Raw genomic sequence first — 21,081 nt, forward strand, 5'->3', positions numbered from 1 at the left:
TGGAGCTGGGGCTGGCCTCGGCGGGGGGCGGCGGGGGGCGGCGGGAGGCGCTGGCGGCGCTGGGCATCGTGGCGGCGGCCAACAGCGCTCTCAACCCCTTCGCCTGCCTGGTGCTGCACGGCCGGCTGAGGAGGGGGCTCTGCGGCACCGGCACCGGCACCGGAACGGCCACCGCCGCCGCCTGCTGCTGCCCCGCCACCGACGGACAGGGGCGACGCGGGGCCACGCTCCGACGACCGCTCCGCCGCCGCGCAGGGGGCTGCGGACACCCGGGCTGCTCCTCCGGCTTCACCGGCATCCCTGGCTCCCCCGGCACCTCCGGCCACCCGGGCTTCTCCTCCGACGTCCCGGGCTTCCCCGGGACCCCCGGGACCTCCGGCCACCCGGGCTTCTCCTCCGGCATCACCGGCATCCCGGGCTCCCCCGGGACCCCCGGCCACCCGGGCTTCTCCTCCAGTGTCCCGGGCTCCCCCGGGACCCCCGGCCACCCCGGCTCCTCCTACGGCATCCCGGGCTCCTCCACCGGCATCACCGGCGTCCCGGGATCCCCCGGCACCCCCGGCACCCCCGGCCACCCGGTCTCCTCCGGTACCCTGGGCATTCTGGAGTCCCCCGGCTCCCCCGCTATCTCCGGCACCCCGGGCTCCCGCAGCTCCCCCGGCATTACCGGCACCCTGGGATGCCCCGGTCCCTCCGGCTGCCCCGGCGCCCCGGACTCCTCCAGCATCACCGGCGTCCCCAGCACCCCGTACTCCCCCGGTACCTCGGACACCCCCCGTGCCCCGGTGGCTGCAGCCCCCCCCGGTCCGTCCCCCCGCACGGCACGGTGTTAGCTCGGGGACCGGGACACCACCGGTGACGGAAGAGCCCTCACCCCGGGACCAGGACCGGGCTGTGGGTTTGGACAGCCACACAACACAATCTTTTACCTGAGCTTTGGGGATATACCTTCTTCTTTTTCTTTTTTTTTTTTTCCACTTTTTTGGTGTGTTTTCGTGCCGAACACGCGTAGGGAAGAGGGCAGGCCAGCGGGATGCGAAGTGCCCGAAGGTGAAGTCTCCATTCCAAGCCCAACTGACTTGTCCTTAAAAGCCTTACGAGTATTTCGGTCGTACTTTGTGGATTTTGTGATACCTCTTTCAGAAATAAAATGGGTCAGTCCAAGAAATTACTCTCTTTTTTTGTTGTTGTTTTTTTTTTTTGCACCGGGACACCACCGGTGACGGAAGAGCCCTCACCCCGGGACCAGGACCGGGCTGTGGGTTTGGACAGCCACACAACACAATCTTTTACCTGAGCTTTGGGGATATACCTTCTTCTTTTTCTTTTTTTTTTTTTCCACTTTTTTGGTGTGTTTTCGTGCCGAACACGCGTAGGGAAGAGGGCAGGCCAGCGGGATGCGAAGTGCCCGAAGGTGAAGTCTCCATTCCAAGCCCAACTGACTTGTCCTTAAAAGCCTTACGAGTATTTCGGTCGTACTTTGTGGATTTTGTGATACCTCTTTCAGAAATAAAATGGGTCAGTCCAAGAAATTACTCTCTTTTTTTGTTGTTGTTTTTTTTTTTTGCTGCTGCTGTTGTTGTTGTTTAAATCCAGGAGGAAGGGATGGCTGCGGCCGCTTCGTTTCCAGGCAGGCTGGTGTAATTTGCGCTGTTTAACTTAATTAGCTGTACAGACGGAGCGGGGGGCTCTAAAAGGCACGCTGCAATGGGATGGAGGTGTGTAAAACATGGCAAAAGTCTTCTAAAACAGCGATATTTATTCCTCCCCTAGCGAGTTTTAAGGCAGAGTGATGAAGGAATTCTGCGACCGCATCCCTCTCATTTGGCTCCCGTTTTATTCCCACGATTTCCATCACACCCACTCCACCAGCTGGATGTTTTTTGGTCATGTTGACAGGACAAATTTTGCCTTTTTTCTGCAGTAGGAGAGCTGTGTTTCTGCAGGAGTTGGGCAGGAGCAATGTGGGATGTGTGGAACACGTGCGTGCCGGTCCCCTCCGGGTGCTGGTGACATCTCAGGGGGGTGACAAAGGGCAGCTCCGTTGGATGCAGGCGTGTGAGATGCCATCGTTGGATGCAGGAGGGACCACACTGATCTTTGATGGAGCAGAGGGAACACCATCCTCCCCACAGCTGGCTGCTGTGGTGGATTCCTGGTCCTGTCGCCCTCGAGGAGCCCCAGACGCTGAACACAAAGCGACGCGTGTTTGCCCGTGGCTGCGTTAAGCTGTTTCTCCCCAAAGAGCCTGGTGCAGCTCCTGTGCAGGTATTCTCTTGGCTGTTTTCACATTTCACTGCTTACAGTTCTTCTTTTTTTTATTTAACTTCTTTTCCTCCAAATCAGACCAGCCCTGACTGAAAAACAGAGACATTGCTCTTACACGAGCCTTACTCACAGTCGAGGACTTGTCGAGCTTTCTCTGACGGCTGAAATAAAACCAATGTGATTCACAAGACCCTCTTGTATTATATTATTTTCCCCCCAAATCCTCTCATCTGGTTACGTCCTCCTTAAAAACCAAAGCCATGAGACAGTGCCCCGAGGATTCACTGGTGTTAAGATGAATAAAGTCACCCTCCAGCGTCACTCGTTCCCCGTCACCACGTCTGGCTGTCCATTCACACTTCTGCATCTCCCAAACCTCCAGGAGCGTGGGGCTCTTCTTCCCCAAAACACCGCTGCCTCGGCAGTTTGCTGTTCACTGTTTTCATGTTTTTTCCCCGTCCTTTTTGTTTGAACCTTTAACTAGTCCATGACGAATTTTATCCGAATGATTTCAGATCATTTTCCAGCTCAGAAGTGCCATGAGCGCTCCCAGGGTTCATTTTCTCACATTGGATAAAAAAAAAAAAGGAGCCTACTCCTGCATTCAAATTACTTGTTAAAAAGGTACTGAACAGCACTGCATCGAATTCTTGTAGAATTTATTTGATAAAGCTTCCCACTTTTAAGTTGTTGGTATCTACTACTTGAGTGATTTTAGCCAATTGTGAACCTAATGTAATTTTATCTGGACTCTTTTTCCATGCCTTGCTTAAAATAAGATGAGGCAGGCTGTTGCCCAGCTGCAGTCGAAATCTGGATTTCCCCACTGATTTTTTTTTTCTTACTTACTAGGCTGGTAAGAAATTATCCTAACTATCCAGACAAAGGTGGCAGATGATTATTTTCATGTGGATTTTTTTGGAAATTGACACGGGCAGTCTCTTACCTCTCCAGTGACCACCAGGATCTTGTGTTTACAAAAATAATTCCAATTTTTGTTGCAGCGACACCTCTCCTGCCTCTGTAAGCACCAAAGAGAACAGGGTCAGGGCTGATGGGGCCAGTGCCCACAGCAGCCCCAGGCAGATCTCCCGAGGCTGCGCTGACCTGGAAACATCCAATAAAGATGCTTGAGCCCACTGGCAGTCCAGCCTTTCTTCTCCTTTTCTCTCCCCAATATAATTCCTTCTCCTTTTCTCTCTTCAACTTAATACTGTGTAACTCGCTCAGTTTGATCAAAAAACAGGTTTTTTTTGTCCTTTGTGAGCTGGCCAACCCTGTATGTTGCAAATCTCATTTGATTCGTGTTACAGTAATGCAGATGCACCAGCATAAATAAGACAGAGTAATTAAGGATGACCACATTGTTGAATGTATGTTTGAGACTTAAATTATCTCTGTTTTGTACCAACACAGGTAGATTGTTTATCACAAACAGAGGTGGGAAGGCTTGAGGGGGATTTTGCCTTCTTTCTTCCTAACTCTTCAGCACAAAGAGTTGGACACGTTTGCACATAAAATTTTGCTTTTAACAAACAGGTCAACGTTTTCCTTCTCAATAAGCATTTTAAGAAGACCAGATAAGACAAATAAGTGCTAGACTAGAGGTGCTGAGGCAGGATCCCACCCCAGTCTACCAAGGACCACCTTGTGAGGGAGCATCCCTACCTCCCAACGTCCCGGCTCCGCTTCCTGCACCGGCAGCTCCCTGGGGTCTGTGACCTGTCCCTGGGGCTCCTCGGGACAGTCTGAGACACACAAAGCTGTTCCAAGCAACTGGGGGAAGGAGTTTGTCTTCTCAATTTGTTTTTCCACTTCACGGAGTGTCGCAAACAGCACTTCTGTAAGGAGTTTTGTAAGTACTGTAAGGAAAAGTACACTCTTCAAGAAGTACATCTTAAAAGCTCCTGTCTTTAAAAAAAAAAGCCGTGTCTGCAGAACTGACAAAATACAAATCACCCTAGTAAATTCTTTAAACATTTTCTAGTGATTTCTTTAAACATTCACCCCTTACATAAAACACACAAAACACATCCAGTTCACCATACTTTTATTTTGCAATATTCTGTACAAAGTACCGCATTCTGTCCGGAGCTCTGGAAAACAAACATTTTGCTTATTCTTTTCTTGGCTACGTGAGCCTTCCTGTGGATGTATTTATTTTCTCTTCTTACACAGCCATTTAACATTGCACTACTAAGACACGGTTTTTGTTGAAATTATTTCATCACTACCTGACCTAATTTTATTATAATGGCATGTGCTACAGTGTCTGACAGTTTATTTTACCTGTTAATTTGTTCCTTGCCCTGCTACCATAGCAGTAAGTACTATAAGGTCAGCCTTAATGTTCTGTGAACATAAAAAAATAAACCAGCCAAATTATTCATAGATACATACCAAATCCCATTGTGGCAAGTACTTCATGAAATGGATGTGGAGTGCTTAGCCATCAGAAAAGACATGTATTTTTCATGTTTATTTTTACTGGGTCACTGCTACCACGGAGTATTTCATTACAGATTCCAGAAAGCATTTAGGTATGAAGCATAATGTCATCCTGAATTGTTACTATAGCAGCAACAACTGTGATCAAGAATAAGCAAACGTAAGTGCTGCTACAACCACACTGAAGAGTTACTAGCTAAACCTTACCTTCTTCCAAAACTGTTTTGTTTTCTTATCACACCCCTGGTAAAAAGCATAAAATAGTGTTTTTATGTGAACTTTTTCTGCAAGCCTCAGTTGCATCTCCTCTGTGTACACTGCCGGTTCCCGTTCCCCGCTCGTTGACACACATTAAAACATTTACCTGCAGAATCTAACTGCACAATGAGATCTGTTCAAGCATTTTCCATCTTACGCTAGACAAATCACGCCACCACTTTTCAGAGAACTGCTCTACTCACAGGTTTGGCTGGACGTGGTCGGGTTTTTTTTGTTTGTTTTTTTAATTTCCATCAGTGACCAGAGACCAGATTTGTCTTCCCTTGCACACAGGCTCCATTAGTAGCCTATGTATATTATGAAATTTTAAACAGCAATAAGTACCAGATCCAAAAGCAAGAGACTAGAAGGCAGATCTTGAGACGATGTAGAGTCAATCGTGTATAAAAAGGGAATGCTGACAAAATAAGTACTTGAATAAACTGCAACTAAGTTCAGTCCAATACTGGCTGTTTAACCGGAATACATTCTCTAAGGTGCACAAATATGAATTCATTGTGGACTTAAAATCCTTCTTGATGGAAAGTGGGCTCCAGCACACTTCACTACACTACATTCTATAGCCCTTGCTTTAGTCTGTCCTTAGAAATGGAAATTCTTGATGAGTTCTAATGCTTGATACTCACCATTTTTGCAACCAGCTAAATATTCCATACAAGCCATTAGTACTTCTGTGCTACCCTTTCTATCTATACTTAAGTGCTGCAGAATTATAATGTAAAAATCTAGATTTGTTGCACTGGTTTGTTATATAAAATGCTTTTTCCTCTCTAACACAAAGTGGTAATTGTTCAGGCATCTTGGCTTTCAATAGCTTATATAAGGCAGTAATTCTAACGCTTGAAATACAGCATAATATTACAAATGCAGAATGTTTTCATATCCCCAGTCATTTGAAGTCCAGGTTGTTTTTGTTCACTTACTTTGATTAAGCCACTTATCAATTGCATTCTCGTATTTTTTTGGTTCCTTTAACCAGTCCTGATGCCACCTAAGGTTGGCAATCACATTTGAGTAATTCTGACCCAAACTTTGTTTCCAACTCATAAACTGTCTTTTGTTATACTCCTGAACAGAAGAAGAGACCTTCGGGTAATTTACGATAGAGAGGAGCATTTTGTCCAGGGAGCGCACAATTAGGGGGAATTTCATGGCAACGTTAGTTAGCTCATCGGGATCCTCAGAAAGGTCTGTAACAAAGAAAAAAACCAGTCAGGAGCCAATCTGTGTTTAAGTGAATTATTCAGTCGGTTAGGAGAGAAGAGCTGTGACATACCAAAGAGCTGTGGAGGTACGGAGCGTCCGTCCGCGTAGGCGATGTATTTCCATTTGGGGGTTCTCAGCATGTAGGTGGAGGCGTTCACGTTGCACCCGTGGAACTCGCTCAGCACCCACGGGGGACGGGACCCCCCGGGGGAGCCCCTGCCTTCAGCCTTTCCCCGCAGCAGTGGCATCAGGGAATACCCACTGAGGTTCCGTGGGGCAGGAATCCCCGCTATATCTGAGCAAAGATGCACAAAGTCACAATGCTACTGCAGTTACCGTGAGTAAAAAAGACTCACGTAATGGTACAGGTGCCTGAAAGTAAATTTTGTTATAATAATCATAGAATCGTCTGGGTTGGAAGAGACCCTTGGGATCATCGAATCCAACCATCTCCCCTACTTTACAAAGTCCTCCCCTACACCATGTCCCTCAGCACTGCCTCTAAACGGCCCTTAAACACAGCCAGGGATGGGGACTCCACCCCCTCCCTGGGCAGCCTGTTCCAATGCCCTATCACTTTTGGTGAAAAATTCCTTCCTAATGTTCAATCTAAACCTCCCCTGTTGGAGCTTGAAGCCGTTCCCTCTCGTTCTGTCACTAATTACCTGTGAGAAGAGACCAGCACCAACCTCTCTACAGTGTCCTTTCAAGTAGTTGTAGAGAGTGATGAGGTCTCCCCTCAGCCTCCTCTTCCTCACACTAAACAGTCCCAACTCCCTCAGCTGCTCCTCATACGATTTGTTTTCCAGCCCCCTCACCAGCTTCGTTGCCCTCCTCTGCACTCACTCCATAATAAAACATATATTCCTATATATTCTCCTTGTAGAACACAGGAACCTCAAAATACACAAATAATTAAAAAAAAACAAACCTTAAGGAATACTCCAAGTTCAGCAGCCCAGGATCTTGATCAAAAGCATCATCAGCTATGTCTAAGTCAGTCTTTAACAGGTATTTGCTAAAACCAATCATGCTTTTTAATTTATTTTTTTTTTAATCATGGTTTTGTATCCTTCCTTTCTGCTCTGACCACGTCAAGCAGGAGAAAGAGACTGTCATAGCATGAAAGGAGTCTGAAAGCTCCATATCCAACACAGCCCTAATCATTCCTGTCTTTGACAGTAATGGTGCTAAGCTTCTCTCTAGCATTCTTCATCAGGGAATTACAATCACTTTACAAAAGGTGGTCATTACAGTTATCACCTATAACTGGTGGGGAAACTGAGGAACAGAGTTTCTCTGGAGATAAAGATGGTATTGCAGGTGGTATCGATACAGTGCATGTGTGGAAAACACTGCATGGGTGACTCTACTTGATGGCCCCTGGAAGATGCTGTAACTTGAATAAACTCCTGTGCTTGCAGACTGCCCACAGGTGGGTTTTTCCTTCAACAGCACACACCTTCCTTTTTCTCCTGTTTCTACAGCATAAGTACCTTAGATGTCATTAATGAGTGAATAAAAAGGCCAGTATCTGACTAAGGACTAGGATAGAATCACAGAATCACCATGGTTGGAAGGGACCTCTGAGATCGAGTCCAAACTTAAAAAAGAAAAAAAAACCCCCAAAAAACACCAAAAAAACCCAACCAACCAAACAAACAAAAAACCACAAAACACCCCACCACATCACACCCACCCACAAACCAACAATCTCAGGCACTAGAGCCGGCCCTGAAGAGCCACGTCTACACGTTTCTTAAACACCTCCAGGGATGGTGACTCCACCACCTCCCTGGGCAGGCCGTTCCAGGGCCTGACCACCCTCTCAGGAAAGTCATTCTTCCTCAGATCTAATCTAAACCTGCCCTGCCCCAACTTCAGACCATTTCCTCTGCTCCTGTCATGATTCCCTTGGGAGAAGAGGCCAACCCCCACCTCTCTACACCCTCCTTTCAGGGAGCTGTAGAGGGCAATGAGGTCTCCCCTCAGCCTCCTCTTCTCCAAACTCAACATGCTCAGTTCCCTCAGCCTCTCCTCGCATGACTTGTTCTCTAGACCCCTCACCAGCTTGGTGGCTCTCCTCTGGACACACTCCAGCAGGTCAATGTCCTTCCTGTGGTGAGGGGCCCAGAACTGAACCCAGCCCTCGAGGTGAGGCCTCACCAGTGCCCAGTCCAGAGGCACCATCACTGCCCTGCTCCTGCTGGCCACGCTGTTCCTGACACAGGCCAGGATGCTGTTGGCCTTCTTGGCCACCTGGGCACACTGCTGGCTCCTGTTCAGCCAGCTGTCCACCAACACTCCTAGGTCTTTTTCTGCTGAGCAGCTCCAGCCACTCTGCCCCCAGACTGTAGCGTTGCCTGGGGTTGTTGTAACCGAAATGCAGGAGCCAGCACTTGGCTTTATTAGGATAGGAAGACCAGTAACATTTAACCTAGTAGATTCCAGCACATGGGCTAAAAACTTGAACAAATACATACTATGTTTGAGCAAATGAAAAATGGATATAAAACTTCCTCTTCTGTCATCCCAAACCATAAATGGTATTAATCACAATAACTGCATCTAAGATGTATCTAAAATACATCCGACTATTCAAAAAAACCAAAAAGGTGATAAAAACCAAATAGTCCTTTATATAATAATTCACTGTAATTGTGTTGATGACAGTTAACAGGAATAGGGAACATCATCAGCTCCTTTACTTAATTTTTACATCCATTTTTTGCATTTTTTATTAAGACTGTATGTATGCTCCACAGATACATCGTTATCATCTCCTGTTGTGTTACTACATTGCCTCACAAAGTGGAGACCTAATTCTGACTATAATACAAATGCATAATAATTATAGTAAACAGGGAAAAAAAAAATCATTTGAAATGACTTAACTCACCGAGCATAGTAGGATATATATCCACGAGAGATACCACGTGTGGTACTTGCTGCTGCTCTTTGATGCCTGGCCCCATAACTAAAAGAGGAACGTGGGAACTTCCTTCATACATGCTCATTTTATAGAACTGCCGGTGCTCCATAGCAAGTTCTCCATGATCTGCAGTGAATATAACGATTGTTTTTTTAAGAAGCCCGGTATCCTCCAGAGCTGAAATCACCTCACCTGCAACAAGAAAAAGATACTGAAAAGGATGCCTGCAAAATACTTCTTTCGATTTCTCTACCTGCAAACCCCAAGGAACCCTGGCCAGAAGGTTGGAAACTCCTCTCTCAAGACACAGAAAGCTATCTATCATCACTTTCGTTTAATTTCATAACCAATAATATTTATTTCAACAGCAGTAAAGTAGTGCAGCAGAAGCCCTGACACTACATTTAGGGTGAAGGACTCTCAATAGTACCCACCTTCCAAACAATTAGTGCAGGTCTCTCCTTGTCATATCCCCACAGGAGGCCCTTGCACACACATCTGTGCAATGGAGACAGGGCCAGGATCAATGAAGTACAAAATGAAGGAAAGCACTTGCACATCTTTCACATTAAAGCACTAAGATAATTCTTCCTTAAGCAGACTAGTTAAAAACTTAAAATATGTTTCCAACTTAAACCCCAGTGCAGATACTGTGCAATGCCTTCACTCCCTAAAACTGTCAGGCTCCTGTTGATCTCTCTTCTTTCATAAAACGTGCAAGAGTCATCCTGTGTCTTTCAAATTACTTTCTAAGATTGCTACTTTCTAACATTGCTAAAAAAACAGCTTATTTTTTCACAAATTTCATATTAGAATGCAAAGAAATTCTTGTTCTTTCTGGTCACTTCTCAAATTAAGAAATAAAATACTGTAAATGAAGACCAATTAGCATTATAATTTTTATGTCTGTAGACCTTGCTGAGAACTAGAAAGAATTCTGACTGCCAAATTAGTTTGGTTTTTTTTTTCTTCTTCTTTTTAACATTTAATACTATGTGGCTAAGAGAGACTTCAAAGGTAACCTCACTGTTTAGTCTAGGTGTAATAGCTGTCATCCAGTCTATGCATTTGAAATCAATCTCCCAGAAAATTGCTTATGCCCTAAAATTTATCCTTCTTTCCAGCTTTGCTTTGCTGGTCTGTCCCCTTCATGATTGTTTCCATTATTTCAGTTAGTACTTAATCAAAGAGTATTTACTTCCTCTTGTACGTGGGTCAAGCAACATTTTGCTGCAGTTACTTGACTTTTACAGGGTCTCTAAGTGGTGGTTGTGATTATTTGTCAGAATGCTCTAAATTCCCCTTGCAATAGACTTAAAAGATATCCAGTTATTTATCATACAGACCAATTTTGCAACATCCATATGCTTTACTCCCAAATCTGAATTGTGTTGGGCTTGTTGTTTTTTTTCCCAGAAGACCAGCCCTATCAGCATTTTCTTAAAAAAGACAGAACTAGAGAACCCGCTGTGTAATGAAACATGACCTACCCAGCATGGCATCTGTCTCTGCGCTCATCGCATAATAAAACGCTCTAATATTTCTCACTTCTTGCTTTGTAAACTCTCCTGTGCAATTCTTGGTGTAAGATGAGTAATAGTCTACTGGATGCATCTCTGCAAAAGAAGACCACTTGGGTATTTTAATAGCTTCATAAGTTACCTAAAAATAAGAGGAAATTAAAATTACTTTAGCAACTGAATTAAATTATTTTCTTAAAAAAAACTCATTTAATTTAAAACTTTTAAGCATAAATTCACAGCTCTCGATTTGTGGTCCAGGGAACACCAGCTGCTTATCTGCTACATGGTGCTGCTTCCTCCTCCGTACTTTCCCTCTGCTTCCACAGGTATCGAGTCATTTTGACAGAGCTATAAAAATCAGCTAGAGACTAAGGCTAGGAGCCAGAAATATGTGCTCTACCAGCTGATTTTTTTTTATTTATTTTTTTTTTTAAAGAGTGATACCATGGAACAGCCTTCTAGAACTGTACTCTAGAGTAAGCACAGAAGTATTGGCATAGTGTGTCATTAACTATAGGATAACTATAAACAACATGTATTAAAAAAAATAAATAGGGTGTTATGTGAGGCTACAGAACAACATGGAAATTTACTTAGTCTGGGAAGGGCTCCAGGGCAGTAGATGACAAGTCTCGACATCTCGATAAGAAAAAGTCCAGTTTTCTAATACTTTTCTATTTGTTCCCACAGATGCCTATCCCATTTAGTTACAAAGAAGTGTAAGATCAGTTTGAAACTAAAAAGCAGGAGCCAATCAATTACAAATAATGCTGGATTTGCATATTCTCACTGGTTTGCTCGCAGACATTGTGTGCTGCACCACCAGCTTTAGCGCCTCAAAGTCTGACATACATTTAGCCTAGACAGTCACACCTGAAACCATTCCCCTCGCGTGCCACACTTAACAGAGTTAATTACTTCTATATTGCAGTTTTAAAGCACAAATTACCACAAAGTAGAGAAGATGTTACCTCAGTCTGGAAAACTTAGAAGTTTATTAAATAAAATCTAGCAGATGTATTACATTATCTAAACAGTTGATAAGACAGCAAGAGTTAAAGTGCACATAACACAGGGATAAAATGATTTTGTGACAGTCAAACAGACATACCAAAACCTAAGTTTCCTTAGGCCCTGTAGAAAATAGTCTACAAGAAGAAATCATTGACCACTTCAGGCACCTTCTTATTGCTGAAGTTTCTTGGCTAGATAAAGTCACATTTTAGACTCCTCAAATGGTCGTTGGTTGCTTAAGACATAATGGGAGCAAAAAGTGTCCCTCTCCATGCACGATTTCCTATGGAACTACAACCTAGTTTGGCAGATTCACAAAGTCATAATCCCTTTCTCTGTTGTAACTCATAGCCAGGAAAGAAGCCACATGCCCTGAAAAAGCGCCAGCTTGTGCAAAATGCAGGGGACCATCTGCTTAGCAACACGGGGTTTCATAAACACACCATGTTGATACTCTATCCTGTACCAGCTCCCCCTTAAAAATATAATTTAATTCAAGTTCTTCACCTATGCACTCACACTTCATCATGAGATTGGTCTCTGTTGTTTTCAGAGGTGACTTCTTCCACAGCCAAGGCACAGATACATTCCAGAAGCATCAGCCAGTGGTCAATAAATGGTAATATATGGTTCACATAACTGAGTATGGGCATGTAGTGGTGGAAAGGACCTTGGCAAACTACTGAGTTTAAGTATTCTAACTGGATTAAGGATGACAAAAATTTGTCAGAGTTGTTGTAACTCTGTCTGTGTCTTGAAAAAAAGGTACCCTCACTCCCCAAGATATGTCTAGCCTAGCAATTAGCTCCTAGGAAGTTTTCCTTACTATCCAAACTAAATCTTGCTCTGCAAATGAAGGTTTTTCCCCCATGGTCTTCCTCTCCCCACAAACTTCTCACCATTCAGAGAAGAACCCACAACCCTGAATCTTAGACAGAAATCATATCTTTCAACCCTTATTTGTATATCCTTTTTTTTAAGTCCCTGTGTTTTTGTTCCACCTAGATAAACACATTTTGCAGTTCTCCAGAAGAAAAGGCCAAATGAGTTATGTAAATTGTGTTTAGTTTATTTTGAGGTAAGCACAATGTCTTTTCAAATTTATTTCTCAGTTCTTCACGCTGTTGTTAACTCATTTATATTTTTATGACAGATAACTGCACCTGGAGACCACACGCGAGAAAGCAAACATTGTCACTATTTCTTTGGGACAGAGTGCTATCTGCCAGCTTTCCACATATAGACATAATGGAACTTTTCTGCACTCTAAAAACATTAAAAAGCTACTGTAGCATGGAAAGCTAACAGAAAAGAGAGAGTTCTGCTGTGTCTCACTGCTTCACATTCGTATTGTAGGAAAAGTCAATCTCTCACTCTAAATCTCGGAGAGAATGATTACATACAGCATCATTTATGACAAGCACAATACAAAATGTTATAAACAATTAACTTCAAGACCATTACTGTAAAAACAATTACAACTACATATAGCAACGATTTCATTCTCTGTTTAATAAGTTTCTAGCCATTGAACTCCAAATTTCTTCATTGATTCAGTGACTACTGCTAAAAACCCCCTTTCCTACAATACCGAAAAAGTCTTCATTTCTATTTGCTTAGCTTTAAATCAGAAATCTCACATCTCATCCTAGTGCTTTCTTACTGTGTAACAAAATATTAAAACTAGGTCTGAGTCGAAAAATCACAATACCATTCATAATAAATAAAGTTCTAAATAAATTTATATTTAAATTTCACCTTCACATACCTTTTCGAGCCAATAGGGAGATGTTAAAAATGTAGAGGATCCAAAATTTTCTCCTGCATAGGGTGACGGATACGGGTGTGGTAAATTTAGTCCCAAGTAAAGGACAAATGGTTGAGTAAGGTTAACAGCTTCTTCCTTTATCCAGTTTACTGCTTTATCAGTATTGCGCCAGTCTGCTTCCATCACTCTCACGTGTGTCTTATCACCAGTAAGATTCACCATGGGTCGCCCTTCTTGCCGGAGCAGGAACTCAACATCCCTCGTCCAGGCTTCTACACGGTTACTGAAAATAAGCACACACGATACATACTCATTGGGAAACATTTTCTTCACTTTTCCTCCAAGTAAAAAGCGAAAAATTCCTGAAAAACTTCCCCTATATTTGTAGCCGCAACCTGTTTGTAATTTCTACATAAAGAAGGATTGCTATTCAATTGATCAGTAGCTATTGCGCATCTATTTTATATTCAAAGCTTCAGCCATTTATTTTTTTTCTGCTTTTCGATCTTCTTTCTTATTTATTATAACTTAATGTCAGAATGTTTCTTCTCACATCTACAAAATAGGACTTAGAAATCCATCTTGTTGGCCCTGCTCTTCATTCCAGTGTGGATTCACACGCTGATTATCTGGTAAAGGTGGCCTTAGATTTTTGTTATTCGAAAAAGTCCTGTGGGAAGCAACTTTCCCGGAGAGGCTGCCTTTAGAACCAAAGTTCTGGTTTTGGAGAACATTTTTAGACACTATCAGTTATGACAAAAATCCGTAAAAGTAATTTATTTTGTTTACATTTTTAAACACTATCAGCTATGACAAAAATCCATAAAAGTGATTTATCTTATACAACCACTTTTGATATAGTTGATAAATCCTATCAAGAATAGAGAGTAACAGAGGAGAAGGGTGTAGGGAGAAAGCAAGAAGGGGGAAAAAACAAAAGACAAGATTTTAATGATAAAATATATTTTGAACAGATTTTCTAATATAATGACAATTCTTGCCTCTCTAAAGCCCTGAGAAACGTGCGCTGCAGATGTCCTTGTTTCTTTGCCAAGGTGAATGACCCCACAACTGCCACAAACAGAGGCTGGGAGGAAACAGCCCATTTAAGACCTTGACTGCATTTTGTTCATCAATTTCAATATAACGACAGAAATCATAAAGGAAAATATGAAACTGTTCAAGGTTTGACCACGTACTTTTATCAAAACACAGCATTATTGTTGTTTAAAGAGCATCTAACCAGTTTTGTCCCCCACAGGAATTTTACCAGTGCACCTTTAGCCCCCAGAAAAACTATCCAGAATTCTCTGTTACAACATTTTTTGAATTTTATTGTTTTAATTCATTGTTTAAGCTCATACTTTCAAGGTAAGCAGGCTTAAAGAAATTACTCAGAACAAATGAAGGTAGCTAGATGTCCTATGGAGAAATCACATTTCATAAACATTAAAATGAAACAATGGTAAAAGGTGGGTGGGTGAGTGAAATTGCACCTAACATCATAATACTTACACAAAAAAATTATTACCTAGGCCATAGGCCAGTCTGACTATCCAATCAGACTGAAGTTAGAATCTAGTTAAAACCCAAAACCTCCAAAACTTAAAAAACCTCCCCCAAAAACTCCACTTCAGACACCCTTTCCACATTCTGGAGCAACACAGGTGATGTTTTGACACAGCCAAGAGGACAACTAATCCTCAAGCAGAAAAGGAGAAAAAGATGCCTAAATAAGAATCTTCAAAAAGGCCAGGTGGAGAGATGAAAAAGAGGGCAATACTAAATTAAATCCTTGAATTTAAAAGGAAAAAGCAAGTACTAGACTGATAATTATTCAAAAGGCTCAGAAACTAATTCCAATTTTCAACACTTTAAATGGGAGTTTGCTAGCAGAGAGTACTCCAGTGATTGTAACAAACATGCAAAGGAAAAAAAAGCCGATAAATAAAGGATGGGAATACAACAATGTAACTTTGAAGATAAAGCTTAATGAATTACCATCATTACTAACCTAAGTGAAAGTAATTACATGACAGTCAGTAACCACATCTGTTTTAAATGTTAAGTGAAGACAGCCACCAGCACTCAAAGGACATTAGATTCTTTTTGACAGGGAACAGAGGCTTCATGTTTTCAACAGTCTGGAGGATAAAGATCCAGCTCTTTCTGTTCGTAAGTATTTCTTTGTATGCACTTCCTAGAAGCTATTTTCCTCCAATATCATTAATCCACAACTATGAATAATTATCTTATGAGTCACACTCAAATGACAGTATATTTCACTCTGTGTTTGTATTTTTAAAATATGTAAATCAGAGATGGTTTGTGTTACCAATGCACTATTTGCAATAGGTTGGGACAAAGCAAAATCAATTTGTGTCACACAACTGAAATGTTGCAGCAGAAGAGTTAACGAGTCTTTTTTTATTAGGTAAATATGGGAGCAGGGAGCAGTGGTGGTTTTTATTGTTTAAAGAAATGTATGTGCTTAAGAAAAGGTTCTAAAGGATCTTACTGCTCACTGTGTCCTGTCAAATTGTTTTCTCTGGAACAAGCTGATCTCCACTGAATCTCCTACTCACCTTGCACCACCTGAACTGTTCTGCATCTCTTTGCTACTCTCCCTTTTAACAAGAAATTAAACAGCAGGACATATTAATTATCTCCACAACATACGTGAAGCTTTGCTATAACTCTTCTACACTATTTATAGATTAATTAATTGGCTACTTAGGGTTTTTAAATGTCTGCACAGATGCCATGCAAGGAACGAGATGCACATTTTTCTCTGACTGAAGAACTGTATTTGCAGTTTTCATTTATTGAATTGAAAACTGTGTAAACTGCCATTTTCAAATCCCTCTTGTGTAGGCACAGAAAGGCTGGCTAACCATGTGTTTGTTTTCTTTTATTCTCGACCTCCACCCACACTTACTCAAGTAACAATAAGGGTACAGATCTCAAACTCTCACTGAAGGGAAAACTAGAAGAAATGTATCAAAAATTTGCACCTGGCTAAAACGCAGGATGAAGATCAAGGACAAAAGATAATTAAAAACTGCCACACCATAGACTTCAGTATTTTTCAGTCATCTTCGAAGTGCCTAAAAATTCAACCTCATGGGACCAAGAGCTATGCAAACATGATGTGATTATACAATTATATCATAATTTCTGTTTGCAAAACTTGAACCCTGTCACTGAAGTAGACAAACCTATACATGGCAGAATGAGAAAAATCAGAGTACGTGATTGTAACTCCACTGATACTGGTGCTGCTACAGTTTTGCAAAACCCTGAATTATCTTAATTTATTTCACATCTGTGGACACTTGGAACAAAAATACACAAAATGGTATCGACAGAACCACTCAAATGTGAGAGTACCGGACAAAATAAGTACAAGAGGAGCAAGGTTAAAGCAATGGTGTGCATCGATAGCCAATGGCATGAATGATATCAGCAAAACAGGTCACTTCTGAAGAAGGGACTATCACTATTAACAATGGCATCCTGGCTCGTATCAAGAATAGCGTGGCCAGCAGGAGCAGGGCAGTGATGGTGCCTCTGGACTGGGCACTGGTGAGGCCTCACCTCGAGGGCTGTGTTCAGTTTTGGGCCCCTCACCACAGGAAAGACATTGAAGTGCTGGAGCATGTCCAGAGGAGAGCCACCAAGCTGGGGAGGGGTCTGGAGAACAAGTCCTACGAGGAGAGGCTGAGGGAACTGGGCATGTTTAGTTTGGAGAAGAGGAGGCTGAGGGGAGACCTCATTGCCCTCTACAACTACCTGAAAGGAGGGTGTAGAGAGGTGGGGGTTGGCCTCTTCTTCCAAAGGACGAACGACAAGACCAGAGGAAATGGTCTGAAGTTGGGGCAGGGGAGGTTTAGATTAGATCTGAGGAAGAATGACTTTCCTGAGAGGGTGGTCAGGCACTGGAACAGCCTGCCCAGGGAGGTGGTGGAGTCACCATCCCTGGAGGGATTTAAGAAACGTACAGACATGGCTCTTCAGGGCATGCTCTAGTGCCCAAGGTTATTGGTTTATGGCGAGGTGTTGAGTGTGGGGTTTAGTTGGTGGGTGCGGTGTTTTTGGTGGGCGTTTGGTGTGGTGTGGTTGTTGGGTTTTTTTTTGTTTGTTTGTTTGTTTTTTGTGGTTGGACTTGATGATCTCAGAGGTCCCTTCCAACCACTAAGATTCTGTGATTCTGTGATTCTGTGATAACCATAGAGATGACTTGTCAGCAGCAACCCGAGAGCAGCATGGGAACCAGGTCATCATGCTCTCTGTGTGCTACTCCTCTTCTCTTATTCCAACAGAAAAACAGAATACAGGAAGACAGCCACAGTAAGGAAACAAAAGGGCTACTTGCCCAATGTTCCTGAGGACTGCAGTAAGCAAGATTTCAAGGCAAAGTATCACACCATAGCAACTCTTCACTCCTAAAGAGTGTAAAATACTCACGCAAAATGCCATTTCATCATTGCCAATCCACAGGAAAATAGGAAAGATCTCATCAGACAGCATCCCCTGCCAGCAATCCTGTTCTGACTATGCAAACACAAACTTCAGCACCTGAGAACTAAGGACTATCTGCTGCTCAGCTTTCCATCCCCCATGTGACAGCCTTTGTACTGACACCAGAATTCACCTACAGTAATGCCAGCAAGGCTTTTGGAATCCAGACACTTATATGCAACCAACCTCCTTTTTTTTTTTGAGTGCCACCCTTGTGTTCCAGTTACCATATGAACAGCCAGGATTCTGTGATTCTGTGATAACCATAGAGATGACTTGTCAGCAGCAACCCGAGAGCAGCATGGGAACCAGGTCATCATGCTCTCTGTGTGCTACTCCTCTTCTCTTATTCCAACAGAAAAACAGAATACAGGAAGACAGCCACAGTAAGGAAACAAAAGGGCTACTTGCCCGATGTTCCTGAAGACTGCAGTAAGCAAGATTTCAAGGCAAAGTATCACACTTCTTCACTCCTAAAGAGTGTAAAATGCCATTTCATCATTGCCAATCCACAGGAAAATAGGAAACACGCAAAATGCCATTTCATCATTGCCAATCCACAGGAAAATAGGAAAGACCTCATCAGACAGCATCCCTTGCCAGCAATCCTGTTCCAACTATGCAAACACAAACTTCAGCACCTGAGAACTAAGGATTATCTGCTGCTCAGCTTTCTATCCCCCATGTGACAGCCTTTGTACTGACACCAGAATTCACCTACAGTAATGCCAGCAAGGCTTTTGGAATCCAGACACTTATATGCAACCAACCTCCTTTTTTTTTTGAGTGCCACCCTTGATGATCTCAGAGGTCCCTTCCAACCACTAAGATTCTGTGATTCTGTGATAACCATAGAGATGACTTGTCAGCAGCAACCCGAGAGCAGCATGGGAACCAGGTCATCATGCTCTCTGTGTGCTACTCCTCTTCTCTTATTCCAACAGAAAAACAGAATACAGGAAGACAGCCACAGTAAGGAAACAAAAGGGCTACTTGCCCAATGTTCCTGAGGACTGCAGTAAGCAAGATTTCAAGGCAAAGTATCACACCATAGCAACTCTTCACTCCTAAAGAGTGTAAAATACTCACGCAAAATGCCATTTCATCATTGCCAATCCACAGGAAAATAGGAAAGATCTCATCAGACAGCATCCCCTGCCAGCAATCCTGTTCCAACTATGCAAACACAAACTTCAGCACCTGAGAACTAAGGACTATCTGCTGCTCAGCTTTCCATCCCCCATGTGACAGCCTTTGTACTGACACCAGAATTCACCTACAGTAATGCCAGCAAGGCTTTTGGAATCCAGACACTTATATGCAACCAACCTCCTTTTTTTTTTGAGTGCCACCCTTGTGTTCCAGTTACCATATGAACAGCCAGGAACTTCTGGAATTACTCAGAGCTGCTCTTCTTTAAACCTGGAGTGACTTTAGATTAGAGAGAAACAGATTTCAATGTTATAAAACATTTCTACTATCTCAGTGAAGGGCAGGGCGGGTGCACGCTATATTCTATTTGGAGAACACAGAATTTCTCTCTGCACACAAGTGATTCATAAGAAAAGTGTAAGAGAGACTGTATAATAATGAAGAATTTTTTCATTTTGCAGAGCAATTTTAATTTACTGAAAATCTATTCTAGAAATGCTTAAGAATTATGCACCCACAGAATCGTTTTTCTGTTGCTTCACCACATAGAACAAATTCTAACCCTTCCTTCCTCAAAGAATGGTCTGTTACTGGCACTTTACAGTATGCTGTTAAGACTAAGCTCTTCTGAAAAGCATGAATGCCTGAGGCATTCCACTCCACACTAGGATAACACAAACATCCGTAAGCATTTATCTAAATGTTCAGTTGCTTCTTGATAAGAGAGGAAATTTTCCCAACATCCATATAAGCAAGCAAAAAAAATCAGAATAACACTACAGCAGATGACTTTTTAGTATCTTTTACAAGTAATTGTTTATTACTGGGAAAAAAACCAAACCAAACCAAAAATGTTTTAAGAATAATGCAGAATTTAGAAGAAAAAATTCAAAGCAAAAGACCAGAAGTTGAAGACCCATCTGTTTATAGTTAGACACTGCAGACGGAGACAAGAGAGAAGCAACAGCAGCACAGAAATATGTACACTGTCTGGTAAAGTAAGCAAACATTAAGGTTTTGCTATAAGTCTGTATTTGAATAATCTTTTACTTCCTATGTAGAAAAAAGGTATATGGAAATAACCTTTCTTTTCTTTTTTGACAGTCTTAAACTGGAGAGTAAATTATTATTTTGGCCAGAAGTGGGTACTCCTTATAAATTATTTGTAGATAAAAAGGATTGTGTATGTGTAACATACTACTAACTACTACATGACCTTTCAACTTCTGACTGCTCATTTTAGTGACTGAAGTGAGGAAATTTTAAGTCACTCTGACCTGTTTAGTATCAAAGAAAAAGCTACTCTTCATTATTATTTAAACACTGTATATAATTATTTATCAGGGAGACATTATTTAGGGACACAGTCCATCTTTGTAAAAACTACACAGAAGGAAGACACCATATTTTGCCCCAACGGTCCAGACACATTATACTTACTGTTTTTTGAATACAATGCAGTTATTCTCTAAGTGTTTAAGCATTAAGAACAGTTTACAAATGTCACTGAGGGAGCCATTACCAATGATCAAGAATAACCTTCACCCATGTTGGCCAAAACCTCAGTCTTGATATTCACACCTTCCAGCTACAGTCAAAAGGCAAAGTGCATCTGCATGGGACACGCTTGCTTCTGCATCAAGTTGCAGGACAAATTCCTGCTAGGTTCCTAACACAGTTTCTTTTCAATTAAAGCTACTACCGTTTTCATCAGAGACAGAAACCACTTGCCAGACCATTAGATGATTTATTCACTCCTGTTCATTTCACAGCTAGAGAACTTATCTGGTTACCTTACTGAATGATGTCCAGAAGTATAGTCCAATTTCCCAAACTTCTGTGTGCGGTAGCCATGCTTCTCCATGAGATCCATCCACGTTACATGATCTGGATCTAGACCTTTGAAGTTATTCCAAGATTCTGTTAAATGAGTGAAAAGACCACTCCACATAGCTGGGGGGGGGGGGGGG

The 21,081-nt window shown here is 42.5% G+C and overlaps 1 protein-coding gene across 2 annotated transcripts in view; it reads right to left on the reverse strand.

Annotated features, from left to right (window-relative positions):
* Positions 1–4,326: 4,326 nt before the first annotated feature.
* Positions 4,327–21,081, reverse strand: part of ARSK (arylsulfatase family member K) — a 33,468-nt gene continuing 16,713 nt past the window's right edge. Inside the window, exons 3-8 of one of the 2 annotated variants that reach the window (XM_014936835.1) lie at positions 20,905–21,010; positions 13,439–13,721; positions 10,624–10,795; positions 9,101–9,325; positions 6,272–6,496; positions 4,327–6,185 (exon numbers count right to left, since the gene is read on the reverse strand). In XM_014936835.1, coding sequence (XP_014792321.1) covers positions 5,911–6,185; positions 6,272–6,496; positions 9,101–9,325; positions 10,624–10,795; positions 13,439–13,721; positions 20,905–21,010 — 1,286 coding nt within the window. In that variant the 3' untranslated portion in view covers positions 4,327–5,910. Of the gene's footprint in view, positions 6,186–6,271; positions 6,497–9,100; positions 9,326–10,623; positions 10,796–13,438; positions 13,722–20,904; positions 21,065–21,081 lie in introns of both variants that reach the window. The other variant, XM_014936834.1, reaches the window with a different exon arrangement.

Source organism: Calidris pugnax, unplaced genomic scaffold (genome assembly GCF_001431845.1).
Source record: "Calidris pugnax isolate Ruff unplaced genomic scaffold, ASM143184v1 scaffold40, whole genome shotgun sequence".
Taxonomy (NCBI): Eukaryota; Metazoa; Chordata; class Aves; order Charadriiformes; family Scolopacidae; genus Calidris; species Calidris pugnax.